At 40.6% G+C, this 17737-nt stretch overlaps 1 protein-coding gene across 1 annotated transcript; it reads right to left on the bottom strand.

Moving 5' to 3' along the window:
* Window positions 1-8460: 8460 nt before the first annotated feature.
* vbp1 (von Hippel-Lindau binding protein 1) lies at window positions 8461-17686 on the bottom strand. The gene is made up of 6 exons (XM_026162633.2): window positions 17531-17686; window positions 14283-14407; window positions 13102-13168; window positions 10929-11027; window positions 10643-10781; window positions 8461-9290 (listed from the first exon to the last, which is right to left on the bottom strand). The coding sequence occupies exons 1-6, from the start codon at window positions 17609-17611 to the stop codon at window positions 9214-9216; spliced, it is 588 nt and encodes a 195-aa protein (XP_026018418.1). The 5' UTR covers window positions 17612-17686; the 3' UTR covers window positions 8461-9213.
* Window positions 17687-17737: the final 51 nt, after the last annotated feature.

The following is a 17737-nucleotide window of genomic DNA, read 5'->3' as shown; positions in this document are numbered from 1 at the left end:
AACGTTTTGCACAGAGACTAGCTTTCACCCTATTTTGACTGCTAAGCTAAGCTAACAGCTGCTAGCCTCATCGGTCCTTTGACTGAACATATTCTGCAAAAAAACCGATTGCTTTTAAAGTAATTTTACTCTTAAATTAATATTATTATTTTACACTATTAGTTTTTTTTTAAATACCAGACAACAAACAAAACAGTGAGTAGAGAAAATCAGCAGGTAACCTTTTTGCCATTTATATGACATGTTCTGCAGAAATCAGCACTGGACTAAATATAATACTCTGCTTACCCTGACCTACATACCCACACCAGTCACTTTGTTAGGTACACTTGTTCAGATACCCGTTAATGAAAATATTTAACCAGCCAATTGTGTTGCAAAAATGCAATGCATTTTAGGTGTGTAGACACGGTCAAGACAACCTGCTAAAGTATAAACTGAGTGTGTTAATAAAATAAAGATATCTGATCCCAACATAGGGTTGGAGTTACATGTTAGACTGCCTTTAGTGTGCACTATGAGAATGGGAGAGAAAGTTAATTTGACTTTGAACATGGCATAGTTGTTGCTGCCATGTAGACCATCTGATTATTTCTGTTGCTCTACTGAGTTTATAGAGATTGATGAGTGTGGCGGGGCGTGGCCTGCGGTGCCGTGCAGAGGAGGCGGACGCACCGCCACAATGAGAAAAAGAGAAAATATCCAGTGAGCTTGAGTGAAAATGCCTTGTTGAAGTCAGAGCTCAGAGGAAAATGGACAGACTGCTTCGAGCTCACAGGAATTCAACAGTAAACCACCCGGTACAACCAAAGGATGCAGAAGACCATCTCTAAATGATCAGTGTGGAGTACAGCAGCAGAAGACCACACTGGCTGCCATTTTTGTAGACTAAGAACAGTAAGATAAGGTTACAATCCACACAGGCAAAGTTAGATGATAGAAAATTCGAAAACTGCTACCTGGTCTGATGAGTCTTTATATCTTTGTGAGATCCGTATGTTAGGGTCCCAATTTGCCATAAATGACAGGAAAGCATGGATCCACCCTGCCTTGTTTTAACGGTTCAGACTGGTCGTCGTGTAATGGTGTGGGGGATATTTTCTTAGAGTTGTACAATGAGATACAGAGCATCTCCTACTCAGTGCAAACATGCTGGGGGGGGACACAGTTCTGCAGCGCTATATACATATGGATAGTATTAACAGAGGGAAGTAGTAGTAGGGGGGATGGAACACCACGGCCCACCTGAATACTGTTACTGACCACGACCATCTCTTTATGTCCCATCTTCTGATGGCTGCTTCCAACAGGATAACACACCATGTCACAAAGATCAGTTCATCTCAAACTGGTTTCTTGAACATTTCAATGAGTTCACTGCACTCAAATGGCCTCCATAGTCTCCAGATTTCAGCCCAACAGAGCTCCTTTGGGATGTGGTGGAACGGGAGATTCTCATTATGGATTTGCAGACGACAAATCTGCAACAACTGTGTGATGCTGTCATGTTAATATGAACCAAAATCTCTGAGTACTGTTTCCAGCACCTTGTTGAATCTATGCCACGAAGAATTAAAACTAGGGAGGTGTACCCAATAAAGTGGCTGGTGAGTGTATATGAGTGTAATTAAAGCCATTTTAAACACGGAGAAGGAACATATAGACGGTTATAGGGTTCTTAGCAATTAAATGTACCTTAAAATACTCATCTAAAGAACCTGGATTGTTTGGTGTACATGTAGATATCTATATATCATTTTGAAAAATTTCCATTTTTTTCCCCTCTCTGTCTCTTCTGTGTAACTAGGATGCTGCTGTAGATGTAGGAAACTTATGGTTTGATTAAATGTTTTACTCTGGTTGTCTGTTAACCAGATATACATTCCTGCTATGATCACAGCACTGATTATTCTTTTTCTTTTGTTTTTTAAATGAATGAGCATTACAGTCCTCTGTCGGCCAGTGAGGATAAGTATATGTCTTCATTTTCTCACATTGTATGCCTTCTTTTTAAGTGTTTCCAAAGAGTTTTGTGTCTGTCATTTTATTTTTACATGAATGTATCGTTAAGAGGGATTTTACACTGAGTTGTCCTATTAGAGTAATAATTTCGAGTCAAAGCAAAACACTCCTCTGAAAGCTTTGAAAAGTGATGTACATGTTTTGAGAGTTTATGAGAAACTATTCTAATTATAATAACCCATTTCCACAGCTATACACACTGCATTATTCCTCATTGAAGTGAGTGAAAAGCTGTCGCCAGACGGAAAAGATCGATCTTCAGAAAAGTCCTTACAGGAATAATAAAAAACGCCTGAGCGCTCTCTCCCTGATGTCCTCCTGTTTTTGAAATGTTTCATCTCACAACCGCTTTAAGAAGTGTTTCCTTCCTCTGCCTTGCTGAATCATTAGGGACTGGAATTGAGAACCGGTTCTTGTAGAAAACTGGTTCCCAGTAGTCCAAGTCTGCCTTTCTATCGTTCCCACATATTGGTTCTTGCACTCTTGCCATGATCAGCTGATTCCTGTTCGCAGATCTTTTCTCTTCTACTAAGAGAAAGATCTTAGAGATGTGTGTCCTCATTAGGGATTTGTGTTGGTATGTGGGGTCTACTCTTATGTTATTACATCATCATTAAGACCTTTACTCTTTACAGAGTAAAGGCCCTTTCACATCGGACACGCATGCACTGCGCCAAAATTAGCGTGGCACTGGCCGCTGTGCTTTGCTTGTATGTATTTTTTTGTGGAGGCTCTGCGTGTACTAGATGCGCCCGCTACTTGTCATTTCAAAACATGTATCGCTCTGCCTTTGTATCCTCTACGAGAGTTTGTGTTGTATTATGCTCAAAGTTCCCAAGAGGATTTCATTGAGTCGACAGTTTAGAAGGTTTTCGTGGGTTTTAGTCTCCTGTGTGTGCTGCTCCTCCTCATGGGTGCCGAAAGCTTCGTCAGCAGATGCTTTCTAGCTTTTAGACCGGCATGACTGGAGAGACAGAGTACAGGTTTTCATCTACTTCCACATGAAGAAGAGCATAAAGTCTGCAGGTTACAGCTCCAGCACAGTTTGTCTTATACTCTCACGATGATCTTCATGAAGATGAAACATGTCAATTAAATCAATTATATATAATACAAATGTTGCTGGGCTTTACTGAATAATGTCTGATAGCCTGGGAGCCAAAAAGAGCCCAAGCTTTGTGAAAATTTCCAAAGAAAGAAAGAAAAAAGAGAGAGAGCATACATTTTGGACTTTTAGCTGTATTTTCCTCAGTTTTGCAGTTCTTATTGAAGAAAAAACACTATTCTGTTATATAACAAAAAACATCCAGTTTTTTCACTATATACTATTGAATTTTATTACGGTTTTCTGTAGATTCACAGCACAAGTTATTTTGCAAAATAAAATAAATTTTATATTTTGTAATTATAGGACAAAGTCTGGGTAAGAGCTGCCTGCACTTTTTCTACAATTAAGCCAAAAGAGTGGGACTGACTTTTACTACAGCAGCGTTATAACTGTGGAACAACTGTGATGCACTTTTGAAGCTGTGCACATTTTTCTTAACAAGCTTCATGCTGTTCACAATCAGTTTTTAAATAGGTGGTTTATTATATTTAATGTACAGCTGAACTTCTTCCCAGTAAACTTATTAGACATAGTTTTAGCTGTCTGGACCGCTTAAGATTAAATTTGGCCTGACTTTGATACGCCTGTCTTACAGCATTAAAACACTTTGGGAGGTGTGCATATTTTCTCCTAAGCTGAGAGTTTAAAGAGAAGCTAGATGAAACCACTGCCAGCTGTCTGTTGGCTGAGCCAGAATAAATTTTTGGAAGCAAGGACTTGGTGACAAAACACACCCTCTTCTTACCAACTCAGCCCATCCTGTTTCCAGTCTTTATGGGGGAACCCTTTAAGATCATCTTCACTGTCCAGTTTAATCAATGTGTCTTCAAAAATACAACCAAACCCTCCTGGGTGGACAATTTTTTCTCACTTCCTATGCTGGACAAAACCTTTTACAATAAAATTCATTTTTTTCATTCTTAACTTGCAGAAAGTGTGAAATCTACTGTAATTTCTTTTTCATGCTCCACATTTGTGGTCTTTTAACATGTGACACTTTCTAAATGTTGAAGGTTATTGTAGGCTTACAGCTGAAAAGAGCATTGACGCTCTTTACCTCTAAAACTGTTTCTTTTCAATAGAAGGACAAAAATGTGTAATAAAGACCAAAAAGGCACGTTCAAATTTAGTCATTACTCCCAAAGAGAAGTCATTTTCCGGTAAAACATACGCTAGTGTGTGAAATAAGCAGTAACACAGGCTTTATGTTAGTAGCCTCTTCTTTCCTAGAAGTCCACAAGGCTCTTGTGGTCTGGAAGTGTTTTTTAATGTTTCAGTGCTAGTTTGACCTGCAGCCTGTGAGTGAAGTAATTTACTTTCCTTTTCCGACTCCGACACACACTCCACAGAAAGTCACATGAACTTGCTGATCTCGAAAGATACACTCTGTCAACTGGTCCTTTCCCCCCTTACAGAAAAACCTCCTTGGCCTTGAAAGGCTCTGAATCTTGACTCGGCAGGAAACAAAAAGAAACATTCAAGGGTGCCGACAAAGTCACCTCAGGACCTGTGAAGTGATCAAGGGAAAGTATTTTGTGAGATGTCTTTCATATGATGGAAAGTAGGTTCATGCTGACAGCAAAGCAATCTCCTATAGGGCTCTTATCCAAGAGGAAACACTGCACCGTTTTCTGCCAGGATCCTTGGCTTTGGTTTCACTGAGGCTGCTTTCACACTGAATACAAAACACTGATGTCACCACGGCTGTAGCCTTACAGGGGCTGAAAGCTTTTTATCTCCACTGTCATTTTGTTGCAACCTTGTTGTTTTCAACCTTGTATTGCAAGGACAGAACATGTGTTGTACACAGACAATATATAGATGCATAAAAGAGGTGAAAAGTGAAGCCAGTGCAGGAGGGCAATAGCAAAGAAAAGCAACAAGAAATTCATTGCTACGCATGATACACAAATCTGAATTTTTTAACAGGGTTTATTTTACAGGGTTTGAACAGTTACACCTAAAAGTCAGATCTTTCTACAATGTTTTATTTTATTACTACAAGGATGTGGATGGTAACTGATTTTTGTCAGCAACATATAATCGATGGCGATGACGTCGATACAAATCAGTGAAAAACTGGTTTAACCCCTTCAGTGTCTCTGTGCACTTATGAAACTACAGTCTTAAAAACAAAACACACCATCTTTTAATTCTAAAAAATAATATATCAGGACATTAAAAAACATTGAGGTCTTAAGATTAACACGGCATATCATCGTTTATGTCACAAAACCTAATCAGTGTGATATACTACATAAACCCTTTGATACAGTAGTAAAACCACCTTTGGTAGCAGTAACTTGAAGTATGACTTTGTCTGTCTCACATCATTGTGGGACTTTTAACCCACTCTTCTTTGCACTGCTGCTTCAGTCCATTGAGGTTTGCAGGCATTCATCTGTTTGCTGCTGTGCTCGGGATCATTGCCGTGTTGCATCACTCAGTTAGACGGATGGCCTCACATTTGACTCTCGAACACTTTGTACACAAAAGTTCACGGTTGACTCACATGTAGCTGTGCTTTAGAGCCAGACATCTCCACCTTGGGCTCATCTGTCCACTAGCAGGTGTGCTGCTTCTTTTCAGAGAGAAGACCCTTCCAAACAGGCCATTCTCTGTCAGTCTTTTTCTAATTGTGCCGTCATGAAATTTAGAGACTGAAATGTAGGGCTGGTGTTTTCTGCAGTTTCTCTGAGCATTGCACGGTCTAACTTTGAGGTGAAACTGCACGGATGTCCACTCCTGAATGATTGTGGCAACTCTTTAATGTTTTGCATTTGTGAATAACCTTTCTCACTGCAGAATGATGAACTTCAAACAGTTTGGAATTGGCCTTAAAAGCTTTACCAGACTGATGGGCAGCAACATTTGCTTTTTTTAAAGATTATTGACGCGTTTCATTGTCAGGAATAATGCTCCAGACCAGCAACCTGCTGAGACATCTGCATTTATAAAGTGTATTTAATTTAGCAGCACCTACCTCTCAACGCCTATAGAGGGAGCGAAGAGTTCTTAGTTGTTAAATACTTTAATAGACTATTTGTGATTACACCATGTAACGTGTCATCTGTTTTCATTCATCTGAGGTAAATAATTTTGGAACTTGGAAAGCCTTACCTGCCTTGTCTTGTGGATGAGACTGAAAGACTATGCACTGGTATACAGCAGTGTAAGCTACTGGTTTATCTACAGACAGAAAACAACCTCATGTATCTCATTGTGGATTCGTCCACCATCTACTGCTCTCAGTCCTGTACTTCGAGAAGTGTAAACAATTTACAGTGGGGCAAAAAAGTATTTAGTCAGCCACCGATTGTGCAAGTTCCCCCACCTAAAATGATGACAGAGGTCAGTAATTTGCACCAGAGGTACACTTCAACTGTGAGAGACAGAATGTGAAAAACAAATCCATGAATCCACATGGTAGGATTTGTAAAGAATTTATTCATAAATCAGGGTGGAAAATAAGTATTTGGTCAATAACACAAATACAACTCAATACTTTGTAACATAACCTTTGTTGGCAATAACAGAGGTCAAACGTTTACTATAGGTCTTTACCAGGTTTGCACACACAGTAGCTGGTATTTTGGCCCATTCCTCCATGCAGATCTTCTCGAGAGCAGTGATGTTTTGGGGCTGTCGCCGAGCAACACGGACTTTCAACTCCCGCCACAGATTTTCTATGGGGTTGAGGTCTGGAGACTGGCTAGGCCACTCCAGGACTTTCAAATGCTTCTTACGGAGCCACTCCTTTGTTGCCCGGGCGGTGTGTTTTGGATCATTGTCATGTTGGAAGACCCAGCCTCGTTTCATCTTCAAAGTTCTCACTGATGGAAGGAGGTTTTGGCTCAAAATCTCACCATACATGGCCCCATTCATTCTGTCCTTAACACGGATCAGTCGTCCTGTCCCCTTGGCAGAAAAACAGCCCCATAGCATGATGTTTCCACCCCCATGCTTCACAGTAGGTATGGTGTTCTTGGGATGCAACTCAGTATTCTTCTTCCTCCAAACACGACGAGTTGAGTTTATACCAAAAAGTTCTACTTTGGTTTCATCTGACCACATGACATTCTCCCAATCCTCTGCTGTATCATCCATGTGCTCTCTGGCAAACTTCAGACGGGCCTGGACATGCACTGGCTTCAGCAGCGAAACACGTCTGGCACTGCGGGATTTGATTCCCTGCCGTTGTAGTGTGTTACTGATGGTGACCTTTATTACTTTGGTCCCAGCTCTCTGCAGGTCATTCACCAGGTCCCCCCGTGTGGTTCTGGGATCTTTGCTCACCGTTCTCATGATCATTTTGACCCCACGGGATGAGACCTTGCGTGGAGCCCCGGATCGTGAGAGATTATCAGTGGTCTTGTATGTCTTCCATTTTCTGATGATTGCTCCCACAGTTGATTTTTTCACACCAAGCTGCTTGCCTATTGTAGATTCACTCTTCCCAGTCTGGTGCAGGTCTACCATACTTTTCCTGGTGTCCTTCGAAAGCTCTTTGGTCTTGGCCATGGCGGAGTTTGGAGTCTGACTGTTTGAGGCTGTGGACAGGTGTCTTTTATACAGATGATGAGTTCAAACAGGTGCCATTCATACAGGTAATGAGTGCAGGACAGAAAAGCGTCTTACAGAAGACGTTACAGGTCTGTGAGAGCCAGAGATTTTCCATGTTTGAGGTGACCAAATACTTATTTTCCACCCTGATTTACGAATAAATTCTTTATAAATCCTACCATGTGAATTCATGGATTTTTTTTCACATTCTGTCTCTCACAGTTGAAGTGTACCTCTGGTGCAAATTACTGACCTCTGTCATCATTTTAAGTGGGGGAACTTGCACAATCGGTGGCTAAATACTTTTTTGCCCCACTGTATGTGAGAGCTTATTTATTCCAACAGTGACGTGAAATATTTTTGTTGTAAGCAGACTGCATGTTATCAGCTCTGTTTCCTTTCCATTAAATCTTGTGCTTCAGCGCAGATGCTACATTATTTTGGGGGAGGGGCTACTTATGCTGGTATATCAATGCAGGAAGTTTACACACACTAAAAATCCATAAAACTCAATTTTCAACTAGTTTTTGTTCGAGTTCTTTCTTATAGGTTTATCGCATATTCAACATGAGCCCCATTTAAAAAGATCTCTACTATTTGAGCAGCTATTGTCTACCTGAAGCTTCTTTTAACAGAAGCAGCTCACTATAATAAACGCAGACACTCATTTGTTTCCCTGCATCACTTCCTGCTGGCCTCCGTACATGTTTCACTGCACTTATTTACACACTTTCTTTCTCTGCTGAAAAAATACACACAGCACCAGGTCAAGGTCTCATCTCTTTGCCCAAGTGTTCTCCTTTTACTTCATTCATCGTTTAATGAATACAGTGAGAGACAAATAAATACAGACAGAACAGTGGTAAAAAGGAGGAGGAGGAGATGGGTGAGTGTGGAAGGTCAAAGGACGGAGGAGGAGCAGTGGTGGGTGTGAAGCAGGACTACAGTCCAAACTAACTTTATTGTGTTGTTCGTCTCCTGTGGAGACGATGGTTTTCTTAGAGCTTTATTCTACTCACAGCGTGGTTTTAGAAACTTAAAGTCCTGCATGTAGATGTTGCTGAAGGAGGAACAAAAAAGAATAACTAAAAAACAGGAGAGTCCGGTCAGTAAGGAGGGAAAATGCAAAGAGAAAATGACGTGAGAGAGCCCTCGCTCACAATCTGCCAAAAACAATCAAATAAAATGACAGGAACATACTCAAATCTTTAAAAAGAATACAAAAATTGCCTCGTTGCTTTTGTTAGTTTTTACTTGAAAAAATACTTTAAAAAGTAACAAATCAACAGAAAACAGTACTGGTGGAAGTTGGAGGCTGGCTGCATAGAGGGCACAGAAATCAACTCAAAGCCGCAGCTCGAGGAAAGATTTCCAACACGCCCTCTACGCGCCGAGCTCCGGGGTGAACATACACGTGAGTCTGGGGGACGGGGTTTGTTTTTTTTAAAGTTTTTTTCTTTTTAGTACTGACTAAGGAGAGATATTCAGCAGAAGGTGGTGTGGACGCCGTCCCGTCGATATTAAGACTTGTCTGCTGATTTGAGGAGGTTTTCTTTGCTCCTTCTCTTCACGTCCCAGTTGTAGACTCGCGCCATATCTGGAGGGAGCAGCGAGTTAAGGAGCAACAGAGGGCTCGTCTGGATTGATGTTTTGATCTGGAGTCGTGAAATAGTTAACCAACATTACAAAACATTGTCACCCTTACCTGCTGTGTCAGGTCGACTGTAAACTGAGGAGATGAGAGGTACATCTTGCCCTCATTCGACTTCATGTAATTATTACCGCTTGGTTGGTTGCTCATTTTGAACAATATTATTTTGTAATATTTATCGCAGGCGTCCTCTATAACGGCATTTAACTTCCACTCTATGAACTGTGGCTGATTGCCTTTAGCGAAGTCTGCAGAGATGCAGATCTAAACGTCTGTCGGCCGTGCACTTTACAGTGCAACATCAGGAACGTCCAGACGCACAGACTCACTATGATTGTGTCTCAGAGGCTGTGACTCTGGGACTGGCCCAGCACCAAACAGGGTTTTCCATCACTACAAGTAGCAGTAAACAGTCGTGTTGTACACTTCTGTTAGACCTCGAATAACCGGATACATTTTTTGGTCTGACTCACACAGCTGGAGCTTCCAGTCATGAGCTGATGATCTTCCTTCAAGTGTACTGAAGGTCATAACCAGAGACCCAGCTCTCATTATCCTCTCATTAAAGTTTGATAGAGAAATCAGTGAACCCAGTGAAGTGATGCTGGTGACCAGCAGGGACTTCCAGGGAGCGATTCATATGGGTTTACTCCCTTAAAGGATCATCTTGAAGGTTATTTTCAGTTTTTAATGGGCAAAACTGCAGTTTATCATCTATCATGGTCCACTTCATGCTGTGTTTCTTATCAACCAATATTTATTTTCCTTTTTTAAATCATTGGTTTATCACTCAAACAAGTTACTCAATGAATCGTCTGGTCTAAAAAACACCGGAGAGCAGTGACTCATGCCTGAGCAGCCTAAGCTGTTTATTCAATTATCTTTGCAGCTCTGGTGTAACAAACAAATAAACCTCTGGGTTGATTTGTTTGTTACACTCCGTCTTAAGTCTGGACATTATTTTTTAAGTGAAAGCTGACAGAGGCAACTTACTTTCACTTTATGGTGAATGCACCTCAAGAATCGATGCTTTTTCTTCTAAACAGTGAATCATTTATACTCATTAGGTCATTTCCAAATAACAACTGAAATCCTGTGTGTAATAAGCTGCACTGAAACAACACCAGCAGTACAGTGTGAGGTCATGCCCTCCACTCACACAAATGGAAAACCAGTAGTTTGGCCACTAGATGTCGCTGTTTTTCACTGAAAAGTGAACCATATTTGCTTCAGAGAGCTTTGTCAGTGCCATCAGTGGTGTAACCTCCGCCTGGGCGGGCTACGCTGCGGAAGGATACTGACTTCAGTGGTGGTGAACTGGTCTCGCAGGAAGTCCAGATCCTCCTCGAGCGTCTCCAGGTTGCGAGACGCCGTGGAGAGGTTCTTCTCTAGCAGAGCCTGAGCTTCATCGATGTCGTACTCTAACATGACGTTTGCCTGTGAGGAGAAAACGTCAGGGTGGGAAGAAAACGCTAAGCTTCATCTAATTAACTCTTCTATGAATAAGGTCCACAAGACAGCCCTTTTTGATTCATTACTTTTTGGCTTTATCCTTGAAATAAAATGCTCACTGAGAATACTTACCCCTAACCATAGGCAGACTTTGTCAGTGGGTGGCACTGACGCCTTGCAGTAAACATTGTCAGCCAACAGGAAGTGTGTCTCCATTGGCTCTGTGGTTTCCTGAAGGAAAGCAAACCTGGTTAAAGGTGCTTCACTATCAATTTCTCTGCCACACACTTTAACTTTGGCCGACCTTCAAGCATCACCACCGCTTTGAACTCGACAATCTCACAGTTAAATGAAGAAGTCTCTGTGGTTTAGTCAGACAAACACTAAAAGATTTAGTTATTTCTGTGTTAAGTGGCCTGATTGATAATGTGATAAAATATTAAGTTATTGGCTCATTATTTAACCAAGTGTAATAAAATATGTGCAGATTGGTCCTTTTAAAAAAAAAAAAAACAGTATTATTTTTTTAACAAGATACATTTTTATACACTGAATTACATAATTTTTGAACTGATGAAGTCATGTTTTAAACAGCTAAGATTTTGGCTTTGAAATTTACATAATCAATACCACGTTGGATCATTTGTAAACAGTAGAGCTGATGTGTGATGTAAGGATGTAAAGTGCAGTATGATTGCTTCAATCTTTAGTTTAACAATAATTAAAGTAACTTAGCCGTGTAATATTTCCAGCAGCTGCACAACATTGTCACACAGTAAAGCTAAAAATACTTTCTACATGGGACTTTTTGACTTGGATCAAGCGTTTTCACCAGCTGCTTAAAGCTCTGCTTTTCCACAAAGTTACAACATCAGTCATTTCCAGCCACTGCTTCCTCTGCCTTTTTCATATGGAGAGCAGTTAGCAACACTTGGTTGAGCCATTTGTTTATATATAGTATCTCCTTCTTTGTAACATGTCTGTACTCAATAGTATGATTTTGCATGAAGTGATGAAACATGTTTGTGGTTTCCACCTTCAGCAGCGACAGTTTTCTTGCGTACTCTGCACAGTATTGTGCTTTGTTTGAGGTTTCCACAGTTTCGTTGTACACATACAATAAAGGGCTATTCTATTTTATTCTATTGTTGAAGTAGATCTTTTTAAAATTTATATATGCTGACACTCAGTTCTCGTTTTCACTAGGGGACTTAAAAGCATTGCGTTGCTATAGCAACGATATCCTAGGATAATATTTTTGTATTGCATAAAAATCTATACTGTTGTTATCATGGACGATATGATGCGTCTCTGTAGATGATGGCATTTCTTCTGTCACGGCTTGAATTGTGTGTTGGTATTAAACGTACAGCCCTTAAATGGATACAGTCACATCTGCAACACGGGAGTTTCCTCTGTGTCCACACTTAGTTGTCGGGTACCTCAGGGTTCTGTGCTGGGGCCCACTATCTTCTTTCATTTCCACATCTCTATTCATTGCTTTGCAGATAACCTACAGCTATGTAGGTCATCGCCTATACAAACCAGCAGCTACGCTTCTATTCAGGCACTGGTGAACTGTCTCAGCTATACAATCATGGTTGGAGAAACTTCATTAATCTGAACAAAAGCGAAACAGAAATTATTTTAATTGGACAGTCCAACCTGTAAGATGGGTATGACAGTGCCATTGGTCTCTTAACCTCTAACCTGTAAGGAACCTTGGTGTGATATTTGACATTTCTATTACCTCTCGTCTAGACTGTTGTAACTCTTATATGTTAGCTCTGATCAAACAAGCTGTACAAAATGCAGCAGCTCACTTTGATCGATCACATTACACCTGTACTAGCCGCCTTAAACCGGCTTCCAGTCGATTTCAGTATCCAGTTGCTTTAAGAGTCTCAGTGGATACAGAACTTTTAGCTGCCCATCATTTTTAAAAACCCATTTGTTCTCACTTGCTTTTGAGTCTAGTTGAGCAGAGTACTCCGTCTTTAATCATGCAAACGCAGTCTAATTTACTTGTTTTAGATTTTTTCTGTGTATACTTATTGTTGATTTTGCGACTGTTGTATACAGTGTACATTTTATATAAATTGTACAGCACTTTGGTCAACTGAGGTTGTTTAAAATGTGCTACAGAAATAACCTTTGACCTGACAGGCATCCCTATAAATGAATTCAAACCATTATTTGTTTGATTCACTTAACATCAAGTCAAATTACAACAGGCTCAACACATAATTACACTGGTGTCACACAATGGTAACATTTTAAAGTTGTTCACAACAACCGTACGCACCTTCTTCTTCTGCATGTGTCGTAGGATTTCTAGCGTTTGTCTGATTTGAGGGATCTGGTTTTTCAACCTGCGAGCAAAGAGATGTGATTTGGATGTTATTATGAAGCATGCGTGGAGTGTGTCCTTATTCTTCTAAATTCTGCTGATGCTCTCCTTTAAATAGCTCACTACATGTCTTTAATCCGTCGTTAAGTCTGACGTCACTAGCCGTGTCTGGGCCTAAACTCCGCTGCAGGTCCATATATCAAACGATCACTATGGCATTACTGAGAGTTGAAAAACTGTCTAAAGTCTTTCATCTTTAATAAAATGATCAGCGTTCTGCTCTACCAGGTGTAACAATTGAGTTTAACATCCAGGCATCCATGAAAACGGAATTTATGACATTTAACGGAGTTAGAAGTTAGCAGGGAGTTAGCTCGCTAGCTTCTATCTAAATACAATATAGCATGTCCTGACTGCGGGGTTTTGGAAACAAATTAAAACGTACAGCTCTGCTATCACTTCCAACATAAATGAAGACAGAAAACTAAACAGCAGTGACGTTTGTAGGGTTACTGAAGTTGGGCTAGCTGGTATATAATGATGTGCTACGTGACCGCTAGCGACACAGCTATGTTAGCATAATATAAACAAGCTAACTTTTTTTCCACTCGATAAAAGTTAACGTGAGTGTTCTCGGTGGTCAGGAAAAAATGTAATCGCATGGCAGGATGCTGTAAAAGGACCAAACTTCAGCCAGGAGAACAACTGAGATAATCCATCCACAATACGAGGTTAGTCATTCATATACTGCTGCATGGGCTGGGCTGTAGTTACATCCTAAGGTTTTAAAAACTGAGCTTAAATAAATGATTAGCGGTAATAAAAGCCGAGGGAGGTCAACAGTGATCACTGACTGTTTTAGGAGCTTTTTGAGATCAAATAGAAGAAAACACAAAACATTAAACATGTTAACAACACAAAAGCCAGACAAGACACGCAGACTACTTTAGGCCCGGAAGTAGGATTCGTCACGTCATTACTTAACGACCGGATATCTGTCCAAATCTTTGATTATCACTCAGAAATTATGTCCACCAGCTGATGATGTCCCATATTAGCACCAAACTCTAATGACCTCTGTCAAACTCTGTATAAGCCAATAACAACAAGGTTAAGTGTTCCTTCACTGGTGTCACCTGAGTTTCTTCTGAGACAGGTTGAGCTCCATGTATTTATATTTCTGGTACTGTTCGTCCAGCCTCCTCAGCACCGCGTCCGCCGTCTCATTGCCGGGTTGCTTCATAAAAGAGTCGACATCCTCCTGAAAATCCAGGCAAGAGAGAAAGAAAGCATTAAGCAAGATTAACTAACAATGAACTAAACTATAACAATAAACCAGAAAGCAAATAGTTGAGCTGGTTTAGGCATCAGATTGGGATGCCTCATTAGCGAGGTGATTTGGGCACCAGCACACGCTGGAGAGATTATGTACTACCTCAATTCCAAAACAGTTGGGATGAGGGCAACAATAGTGGTACTAGAAAGTAGGGCTGGGCCATATTATACCGTTCACGGTAATACCGGTATAATGTTAGGCAACGATAGGAAAATGAAATATCGCGATAGAATATGAGTAAAACGCACATGCGCAGTGCCTTTGTTTTCATACGCACATGGCTGATTGTTGAGTGAAACAGATGAACCAGAATTGGTTTGTAAAAATGGTGCAACTTCCGTGATGTGGAACTGGTTTGGTGTTTGTCCGTCAGATACACAACAAAGCACATTTTTTTGCAGAACATGCAAGCGGCCGTCGTTATTGTCATATTTGTCGGACTAAGATGCTCTTAAATCTGGGAGTAATCTGGGTCCTAAACTCCGTATGCTTCAGGTCAAACAACACTGCAGCATCACTGAGAGTTAAAAACTCTCTAAATTCTTTCATCTTTAATAAAACGATCAGCATTGCTGCTTTACCAGGTGTAACTATAAAGTTTAAATTCCAGGCATCCATGAAAACAAAAGTTATTACATTTAACGGAGTTAGAAGTTAGCAGGAAGCTAGCGGAAGTTAGCTCGCTAGTTTCGCTAGTTACCTAAGCATGATCTTGCATGTTCTGAGAGATTTCTGAAAAAAATCAAACGTACAGCTCTGCTATCACTTCCAACATAAACGAAGACAGGAAACTAAACAGCAGTGATGTTTGTAGGGTTACTGAAGTTGGGCTAGCTGGTATATAATGATGTGCTACGTGATCGCTAGCGACACAGCTATGTTAGCATAACATAAACAGTGAAGCTGGAGGACGAACACTAACACTTTTCCACTTATAAAAGTTAACGTGAAGGTTCTTCATGGTTAGAGACAAATGCAATCGCATGGCAGGATGCTGTAAACGGACCAAACTTCAGTCAGGAGAACAACTGAGATAATCCATCCACAATACGAGGTTAGTCATTAATATACTGCAACAACATGGGAATAGAGCAGCTGCCAGAGAATTCAACATTAATGAATCAATGGTACAGAAGTGGAGGAAGCAAGAAGAATGAGTTTAATAAAGTTTGATTTATCTGACTGCTTTGTTTCGCTTAATGTGCCTTATAATCCCGTGCACCTTATGGTCCGAAAAATGCGTACTGCACACTGCAGTTTAATGTTGCAAAGCACCTCTTTTTAACTTCAGTGGATATTATACATGGTTATGCTCAGGATATGTCAGCCCATTTCTACTGGAAATGCCTTTTGGTTAAACTTTCAGCAAGGAATTTGCATTTGCATTGTTACATTTTTATAAAGCTTTAATGTACATAAAAACCAGCTTCTTGTTTATGTGAAAATAAATGGAAGGTTGTCTTTTTGCACTAGTAATGTTGTGGAGTTGTATTTTGTCTCGCATCAATTATATCGTCGGTTATATCGTTATCGCAAATTTTCAAATATATATCGTGATAAATATTTTTGGCCATATCGCCCTGCTCTACTAGAAAGAAAGTTTTCCAACTAATTAGGTTTACTGGCAACACGTCAGTCACAAGATTGGGTATAAAAGAAGCATTTTGGAGAGGCAGATTTCCTCAGGGTTAAATACAGGCAGAGGCTCAACAGTCTACAAATTGCAGAATCATTTCAGAATAAATTTTTCGAACGGCATCTTCGTGCCACGTTTTCAGTAAGTTAATGTTAAGAAACTTATGACGTCAACTCTTCTGTAACAAAAAACATTGTACGTTATGGAATAGCTGGTGATTTGGACGTCAATGAGGACAAATAAAAGGCAACTCTACAGAAAGAACAACATTATAACTTTAGAAATTACTTTATTACACTGTCAAGATGTTTAATAATCGGGGCCCATGTATCTTAAAGATCTCATAGTACCATATCTTTCAAATTAAAGGCCTCTTAGACTCTTACTGGTCAGAAACACTTCATTTCTTGACGAGGCTTTTATTGTCAAAGATCTGTTGGGACTTGCAACAGCTCAAACTGTTTCTACCATAAAAATCTGAAACAAACACATTTTAAAATCACATTTATAATATCTGTGAATCTGATGTTCAGCTTTTGATTAGAAATGTACATGTGCTCCTTACAGGTGAGTGAGGGATAGAGGGAGCAGAAACAGAGAGATTACACATCCAGGAAGCAAAGCTGGACGTGGTGGCTGACAGGTGGCGATGGAGACTACATTAATCTGCACTGTGCTCTGACATGCACATGCATGTAGGTATATGTGTGACTCAACCTGTAAGCGACAGACCAACTCTAGTTTTAATTGTATGTATTTGCTCAGCAAAGGCCAAAGGACATACATGAGTGAAGATTAGCAGTGAAATAAGTGATGAATTACTGAAAACGAATTACCTAAGGTGCTTCTAAGTAAATGAAGATCAATATTTTCTAGTTTCGGTGGAGCTTTGAACTGCTGACCTCATGAAACAAACACGTTGAAGACACGGCAGTGGGCCCTGTGATATAATGCCCATCCTAAAGGAGAAAAATAACCTGCAGATCACGTGACGCTTAACTTTCTGCTGTATTTGCAACTGTCAGGAGACAGGACACCTGAGAGCAGTAGCTCATACATGTTCGGACGTATTCACTATACACCTTAAATCTAAATGTGCTTATCTTACTGTCTGATTATGCACGGATGAGGCTAATGTCACCAAAGCAGCCTCCAGTTAGACTGATGTGTGGCTGGATGAACTGACCTAAAGCCTAAAGAGGAAACGAGGCATAGTGACAATAATGCAGTGATGTCCATAGATGGAAACGAGCTGCCGCCCAGCCTGCACACACAGCAGGATTATCTGTTAGCTTAGCTGTTAGCCAGCATGCTGCACCCGCACACCGGAAGCTACAGCTACAAGTGTGTCTTCAGCGGAGTAATAACAAGTCAAACCAGCGACACAGCGAGAAATGTCCGGGTTTACCCACCACAAAAACCGCTTCTGGGATACCGAGGTGCTTTCTCTTTGTCGCCCCTACGGCATTGCTGTTGTCTATGATCGCTGCCATCTTGGAGAGAGGATACTCCTTCCTTCCTGACGTACGAGCATGCGTACAACCGTCTTAAGCGGGGAAACAAGACTGTTGCTTCTAGTGGTCGCAGGCTGCAACTGGAGTAACACAAAAGGCTCACCG

The sequence above is a fragment of the Astatotilapia calliptera genome, chromosome 3, assembly GCF_964374335.1.
Source record: "Astatotilapia calliptera chromosome 3, fAstCal68.1, whole genome shotgun sequence".
NCBI classification, from domain to species: Eukaryota; Metazoa; Chordata; class Actinopteri; order Cichliformes; family Cichlidae; genus Astatotilapia; species Astatotilapia calliptera.
The sequence above is the reverse complement of the archived record's forward strand: the minus strand, read 5'-3'. Positions and strand labels throughout refer to the sequence as shown.

What these genes read in the sequence shown, in the direction of transcription:
- vbp1 (XM_026162633.2), bottom strand. Translation starts at nt 17,611, where the DNA reads ATGGCAGCGATCATAGACAACAGCAATGCCGTAGGGGCGACAAAGAGA. An exon ending in TCCCAGAAGCGGTTTTTGTG is followed by an intron (nt 14,408 to 17,530) that starts GTGGGTAAACCC and finishes CTGGATTTTCAG; the next exon opens with GAGGATGTCGACTCTTTTAT. An exon ending in GTTCACCACCACTGAAGTCA is followed by an intron (nt 9,291 to 10,642) that starts GTATCCTTCCGC and finishes TGCTCCCTCCAG; the next exon opens with ATATGGCGCGAGTCTACAAC.